The sequence below is a fragment of the Sinocyclocheilus rhinocerous genome, unplaced genomic scaffold (assembly GCF_001515625.1).
Source record: "Sinocyclocheilus rhinocerous isolate Xijiao unplaced genomic scaffold, SAMN03320098_v1.1 scaffold6209, whole genome shotgun sequence".
In the NCBI taxonomy this organism is placed as follows: domain Eukaryota; kingdom Metazoa; phylum Chordata; class Actinopteri; order Cypriniformes; family Cyprinidae; genus Sinocyclocheilus; species Sinocyclocheilus rhinocerous.
This window is the reverse complement of record NW_015664792.1, coordinates 23,055-30,267: the sequence shown is the minus strand read 5'-3', so window position 1 is coordinate 30,267 and position 7,213 is coordinate 23,055. Positions and strand designations below refer to the sequence as shown.

The window sequence follows — 7,213 nt, the reverse complement described above, 5'->3', positions numbered from 1 at the left end:
AATCAGACCGTTTTGAGAGAAGCCAGCTTCCATTAACTATAAACTGGTAACTAAACAGTAGTATTTATAATGTGTGTATTAATAAATGAGAAATGTTTTTTGGAGCAACGGAAAAATGGTTGGGTTAGAATTTTTTTCTAGACATTTTGATGTGGCAAGGGGTGTGAAAGCATAAAAGTTAAGGTGAAAGTGCATACATGCATCAGTTGTTTGGAGCAGAGGCCGATGGACACATGGTAAGACCGCAGTCTAGTCTAATCTATTATCTACCATTATTCTTTACCATGTGTTAATGGATTGATAGTGTGCTCATCATTCGCTTTTTCAGGGAAATTCAAAGCACAAGGATCATTTTGGAAGACGATTGATCATGAGATATTGCTTAATTGTTTCACTCTCCTCAACAATAGGTAAAAATTTATTTTAACAACTCTATTTATTTACAACTTATTTAACACTACATAACACTTTCAGCTTAAAAGGTGCCTGTTGTGTGCTTCATTTTGCAGTCTGCTCCTCTGATGCAGATGTTGTTCAGGAGGATAATGTAAAAATAGGTCAAGTCGGAGAAAATGTGAACCTCACTTGCACCTTTTCAAAGCTTCTGCAAACGACAACAGCGTGGTTTAAACACACGGCTGATAGAAAAAGCGTACAAATTGTATCTTTATATTTAAATCAACAACCCAGTTGGAATGAGGATTTTGATAAAACAAATCGGTTTAATGTTATTAAAGGAGATGATCATTTTAATCTGACCATTTTAAAGACAAAACCTTCAGACTCAGCAACATATTACTGTGTAGTCTCATCATATTACACCGTTGGAATGGGTGCAGGAACCAGATTACTTGTCAAAGGTGTGTTTTTCTGCTTATTTTAGCTTTGTTTGATATTGGTTTGGTTTGAGGTAACTGATTTTTTTGTCCTTACCATTTCTTTCCCACTTATGTCACCTTTCAAGATGCAGCTGTGGACAGACACATAACTCTTCAGCAGTCTTCGATAGACACGCTTCATCCAGGGGATTCTGTGAGTTTGCAGTGCAGCATCTTCACTGAGAGCTGTGCAGGAGAACACAGTGTCTACTGGTTCAGGCAAAGCTTGGGAGAATCTCAAGGAGTCCTTTACACCAAAGGAGAGAGAAATGGTCAGTGTGAGAACAGCACTGAGTCTCAAACGCAGAGCTGTGTCTACAATCTCTTCAAGAGCAACATCAGTCACTCTGATGCTGGGATTTACTACTGTGCTGTGGCCGCGTGTGGAGAGATACTGTTTGGAAAAGGAACTGAACTAAATTTTAGAGGTAAGATGAAGGTGAAATGTTTGGTTTAAATTGGTTTGATCTTTCCTCTCTGGAAAAGCATTTGATTCATATAGCGGAGTACGTTGTAATGAACTGATCTAATAAATGAAAAAAAAAAGTTATCTAAAAAATTAAAATTCATTTTTGACTTTGTTTTAGAGAGTGTTGATGTGAATCCAGCTCTTCTTGCTCTTGGAATTTTAAACATCATATTTTTGGCCCTTGTTGTTTTTCTGGGAATAAAACTATGCAGGGGTCAGAATAAAGGTAAGACTTTTTGAATAAAATAATTTATTATATTAATGCAAAATTGACAGAGTAAAAATTACATATGATGGCCATTTATAATGACAAGAGTGTTTCTTATTTTTCCAAAGTGCCTACATCTCAAGAGAGTCAAGTAAGTTCATAATTTTCTTCTGTTTGAGATCTTAAATGTAGAAAGGACTATTGACTACATTTACAGTAATCTGTTTTTATCAATTTGATATTAGTTATTAGTACTTTAAAAAAATAATAATAATAAAGTTTCAAATATAAAAACGTTAGGACTTTTGGTCTATATTATGCCATATCGTGTCATTTTTCTCTCTTAATATTAGAATGAAGACACCCTGAATTATGCAGCCATTAGTTTTGGTCAGAAACCTCTGAACACTAGAAGAGCCAAAGCAAAGATCAGTCAGGACCAGTCTCTGTACGCACATGTCAGATCACACCAGTGACATTCACAGGTTTAGATGTGCATTTAACTTCTACAATGTAAAAAATGTTTTCATTATTATCTTATAACAACACATTTGACTCCATCCATTTAATTTGTCAGAATAATTTCAGTCATTTCTACTCCATTTTTAGTTGATTGATTTTCTTTATCTGAAATTAAATTCAAAGTACAGTTTGGTAATGTAAAGTGCAATGAATTTATCACTGCTGACACCGCCGTGATTTTTGTTTTCAATTAATTAATCTATAATGCTTATAAGGATAATGTCTAGGATTTTTCCATGAAATGAGTGTAGATAACAATGTCATCACAATATGAATTGTAAGATGATCACTAAAGGTGACCATATTTAAATTTAATTAAATGTTTAAATACTGTGCTATTTAGGCTTTGTACTCTTGTTAGATATGTGAATTTGTTTGGCATAGTAAGGATAATTGTGGGAAAGAAAGGTAGTGTGTTTTTGTGGATCCATGCATGCATGTTGTTAGACTGTGTTTTCTTTTCTGGGCAACTTTGGATCTTTGTTATGGTATGCTCCATTTTACAGTGTGTGCTTCATTTGCATCTTCTAAATGACAATAAACGTATATGTGTATTGTCATATTGTGGTGTTTGAAATTCACAAGAACTAACAATAAGGGTTGAGAGAGAATGATGCTTGGTGTATATGTATATATGTATATATGTATGCCTTGCGAAAGTATTCATACCCCATTCATTTTTTTCACATTTTGTAATTTAAGATTTAAATGACTTTTTGTCACCATGCAACACTACTTTAGAGTTAAATTCATTTATCGAGAAAGTACAACACTCAAACAATTACTATGAAATGTGTAATAAACTGTTTTAGACCACATACACCAACTCTATTCATCTTTCATATATTCTTGTAATAAACTTTTTTGTTGTTTTTGTTGTCGTTTTCCTTTTTTTTTCAGACATTTATTGGTTATAGGCCATAACATATTAGGCTATAAGCATATTAGCAAGAATTTAAATAATAGTGTATCACTAATTGTTGTGTCTGCCTGATGTGAGTAATGTTATTACTTTGAACATTCCTTGGAAATGGACAAAATACATATTTCTTGGCCTACACTATGAGCTTACATAGTTAGTTGAGAGGTTGCAAAAAATCCATTGTGCACCATTCTAACATTAACTAATATGAACTGTAAGAGAGAAAAAAAAGAAAAGAAAAAGAAAAGGTACTGGTAATTTTCTGCATTATCAGTTAAGTTTGCCATGGCATTATCAGTTAAGCGGACATTTCCTTACCCTTAAACACAATACAATGTAATCCTTAATTAAAATACAGTTAAAACACCTGTGAAAAATCAATATGGAATTTTTTTTTTTCCTTTTTATTCCTTTTTATAGATATTTCTTAGAGTGTGCAAAACCATGCATTCATCAATCCAGATTAGTTAAACTTGATCATGCCCTGCCATCTGCCAACCCATTGATTCAAACTGTATTTAAAAGTTTCATATCTTGGATGCTCAGCATCACTTCTACTAACTAAACACAGGAACTTTTATATGGGGCCCTTTAAAGGTTACATGCTTTGGAACATGTTTCCTGCTATTTTCCTCTGTCAAACCACAATGCATTTTTAGTAGCAACGAAACAACATATTAATCAGACCGTTTTGAGAGAAGCCAGCTTCCATTAACTATAAACTGGTAACTAAACAGTAGTATTTATAATGTGTGTATTAATAAATGAGAAATGTTTTTTGGAGCAACGGAAAAATGGTTGGGTTAGAATTTTTTTCTAGACATTTTGATGTGGCAAGGGGTGTGAAAGCATAAAAGTTAAGGTGAAAGTGCATACATGCATCAGTTGTTTGGAGCAGAGGCCGATGGACACATGGTAAGATCGCAGTCTAGTCTGATCTACCATTATTCTTTACCATGTGTTAATGGATTGATAGTGTGCTCATCATTCGCTTTTTCAGGGAAATTCAAAGCACAAGGATCATTTTGGAAGACGATTGATCATGAGATATTGCTTAATTGTTTCACTCTCCTCAACAATAGGTAAAAATTTATTTTAACAACTCTATTTATTTACAACTTATTTAACACTACATAACACTTTCAACTCTAAAGGTACCTGTTGTGTTCTTCATTTTGCAGTCTGCTCCTCTGATGCAGATGTTGTTCAGGAGGATAATGTAAAAATAGGTCAAGTCGGAGAAAATGTGAACCTCACTTGCACCTTTTCAAAGCTTCTGCAAACGACAACAGCGTGGTTTAAACACACGGCTGATAGAAAAAGCGTACAAATTGTATCTTTATATTTAAATCAACAACCCAGTTGGAATGAGGATTTTGATAAAACAAATCGGTTTAATGTTATTAAAGGAGATGATCATTTTAATCTGACCATTTTAAAGACAAAACCTTCAGACTCAGCAACATATTACTGTGTAGTCTCATCATATTACACCGTTGGAATGGGTGCAGGAACCAGATTACTTGTCAAAGGTGTGTTTTTCTGCTTATTTTAGCTTTGTTTGATATTGGTTTGGTTTGAGGTAACTGATTTTTTTGTCCTTACCATTTCTTTCCCACTTATGTCACCTTTCAAGATGCAGCTGTGGACAGACACATAACTCTTCAGCAGTCTTCGATAGACACGCTTCATCCAGGGGATTCTGTGAGTTTGCAGTGCAGCATCTTCACTGAGAGCTGTGCAGGAGAACACAGTGTCTACTGGTTCAGGCAAAGCTTGGGAGAATCTCAAGGAGTCCTTTACACCAAAGGAGAGAGAAATGGTCAGTGTGAGAACAGCACTGAGTCTCAAACACAGAGCTGTGTCTACAATCTCTTCAAGAGCAACATCAGTCACTCTGATGCTGGGATTTACTACTGTGCTGTGGCCGCGTGTGGAGAGATACTGTTTGGAAAAGGAACTGAACTAAATTTTAGAGGTAAGATGAAGGTGAAATGTTTGGTTTAAATTGGTTTGATCTTTCCTCTCTGGAAAAGCATTTGATTCATATAGCGGAGTACGTTGTAATGAACTGATCTAATAAATGAAAAAAAAAAGTTATCTAAAAAATTAAAATTCATTTTTGACTTTGTTTTAGAGAGTGTTGATGTGAATCCAGCTCTTCTTGCTCTTGGAATTTTAAACATCATATTTTTGGCCCTTGTTGTTTTTCTGGGAATAAAACTATGCAGGGGTCAGAATAAAGGTAAGACTTTTTGAATAAAATAATTTATTATATTAATGCAAAATTGACAGAGTAAAAATTACATATGATGGCCATTTATAATGACAAGAGTGTTTCTTATTTTTCCAAAGTGCCTACATCTCAAGAGAGTCAAGTAAGTTCATAATTTTCTTCTGTTTGAGATCTTAAATGTAGAAAGGACTATTGACTACATTTACAGTAATCTGTTTTTATCAATTTGATATTAGTTATTAGTACTTTAAAAAAATAATAATAATAAAGTTTCAAATATAAAAACGTTAGGACTTTTGGTCTATATTATGCCATATCGTGTCATTTTTCTCTCTTAATATTAGAATGAAGACACCCTGAATTATGCAGCCATTAGTTTTGGTCAGAAACCTCTGAACACTAGAAGAGCCAAAGCAAAGATCAGTCAGGACCAGTCTCTGTACGCACATGTCAGATCACACCAGTGACATTCACAGGTTTAGATGTGCATTTAACTTCTACAATGTAAAAAATGTTTTCATTATTATCTTATAACAACACATTTGACTCCATCCATTTAATTTGTCAGAATAATTTCAGTCATTTCTACTCCATTTTTAGTTGATTGATTTTCTTTATCTGAAATTAAATTCAAAGTACAGTTTGGTAATGTAAAGTGCAATGAATTTATCACTGCTGACACCGCCGTGATTTTTGTTTTCAATTAATTAATCTATAATGCTTATAAGGATAATGTCTAGGATTTTTCCATGAAATGAGTGTAGATAACAATGTCATCACAATATGAATTGTAAGATGATCACTAAAGGTGACCATATTTAAATTTAATTAAATGTTTAAATACTGTGCTATTTAGGCTTTGTACTCTTGTTAGATATGTGAATTTGTTTGGCATAGTAAGGATAATTGTGGGAAAGAAAGGTAGTGTGTTTTTGTGGATCCATGCATGCATGTTGTTAGACTGTGTTTTCTTTTCTGGGCAACTTTGGATCTTTGTTATGGTATGCTCCATTTTACAGTGTGTGCTTCATTTGCATCTTCTAAATGACAATAAACGTATATGTGTATTGTCATATTGTGGTGTTTGAAATTCACAAGAACTAACAATAAGGGTTGAGAGAGAATGATGCTTGGTGTATATGTATATATGTATATATGTATGCCTTGCGAAAGTATTCATACCCCATTCGTTTTTTTCACATTTTGTAATGTTGCTGCCTTATGTTAAACTGCTTTAAATTACTTTTTTTCCACATCAATCTACACTCCATACACCATACTGACAAAGCAAAAACAGAATTGTCACAAAGTAAATTTATTAAAAATAAAAAAACTGAAATAAGTACATTGCATAAGTATTCATACCCTTAACTAAATATTTTGCTGAAGCACCTTTACAGCCTCAAGTCTTTTTTGTTTGATGCTCCCCCCCTTACTTTGTTTAATAATTATTACACAATACTGTTATGAAACTACATTTCATGATTATTTATTTTACTTTATAATTTACTATTAATTTATTCTTCATTATTGTCTATTCTGTATTATTCCACCCTTGATATTGCATATTATACTTGCTATTATTCATCTATTGTTATCATTTATTTATTATGGTATTATATATATAATTTGTGCTATTATAAATCTATTTTATACTACTGTACTCGCTTTTTATATTATTCACTTTACTACAACTTGTACTACATATACTTTTTAATATTACATATCACTTTTACTATATTTTTACTGTGAGTTGCATTTGTTATTGTTTGTTGTGGAGTTTATCTGTATAGAGTGCTATCAAAATAAAAAGCAAGACTACCAGAGTGTCACTTTTTGATTTGTATTCGCTGGTTTTATTCAATTTTCTCAATGATGGTAAATTATTAGTGTTGAAAGATGTATTATTTCGATTTTCTTCAAGTATTTCAAAGGGAATGAGCTGTGTTCTGACCTGAAGCACAAGAAAAGCTAAAAT

General features: G+C 32.9%; 2 protein-coding genes across 2 annotated transcripts; both read left to right on the top strand.

Moving 5' to 3' along the window:
• Nucleotides 1–355: 355 nt before the first annotated feature.
• Nucleotides 356–2,031, top strand: LOC107730470 (uncharacterized). The gene is made up of 6 exons (XM_016541316.1): nucleotides 356–410; nucleotides 510–860; nucleotides 965–1,306; nucleotides 1,466–1,573; nucleotides 1,684–1,706; nucleotides 1,909–2,031. The coding sequence occupies exons 1-6, from the start codon at nucleotides 371–373 to the stop codon at nucleotides 2,029–2,031; spliced, it is 987 nt and encodes a 328-aa protein (XP_016396802.1). The 5' UTR covers nucleotides 356–370.
• Nucleotides 2,032–4,026: 1,995 nt separating this feature from the next.
• On the top strand, nucleotides 4,027–5,702 carry LOC107730469 (uncharacterized). Its single transcript, XM_016541315.1, has 6 exons — nucleotides 4,027–4,081; nucleotides 4,181–4,531; nucleotides 4,636–4,977; nucleotides 5,137–5,244; nucleotides 5,355–5,377; nucleotides 5,580–5,702. Exons 1-6 carry the CDS (start codon nucleotides 4,042–4,044, stop codon nucleotides 5,700–5,702), a joined length of 987 nt encoding a protein of 328 aa, XP_016396801.1. The 5' UTR covers nucleotides 4,027–4,041.
• Nucleotides 5,703–7,213: the final 1,511 nt, after the last annotated feature.

Bases quoted from the DNA above. Each gene is read 5' to 3' on its own strand.
- LOC107730470 (XM_016541316.1), top strand. From the start codon at position 371: ATGAGATATTGCTTAATTGTTTCACTCTCCTCAACAATAG. The intron at 411-509 runs GTAAAAATTTAT...TTCATTTTGCAG, and splicing joins TTCACTCTCCTCAACAATAG to TCTGCTCCTCTGATGCAGAT. The intron at 1,707-1,908 runs GTAAGTTCATAA...TCTTAATATTAG, and splicing joins CTACATCTCAAGAGAGTCAA to AATGAAGACACCCTGAATTA.
- LOC107730469 (XM_016541315.1), top strand. From the start codon at position 4,042: ATGAGATATTGCTTAATTGTTTCACTCTCCTCAACAATAG. The intron at 4,082-4,180 runs GTAAAAATTTAT...TTCATTTTGCAG, and splicing joins TTCACTCTCCTCAACAATAG to TCTGCTCCTCTGATGCAGAT. The intron at 5,245-5,354 runs GTAAGACTTTTT...ATTTTTCCAAAG, and splicing joins ATGCAGGGGTCAGAATAAAG to TGCCTACATCTCAAGAGAGT.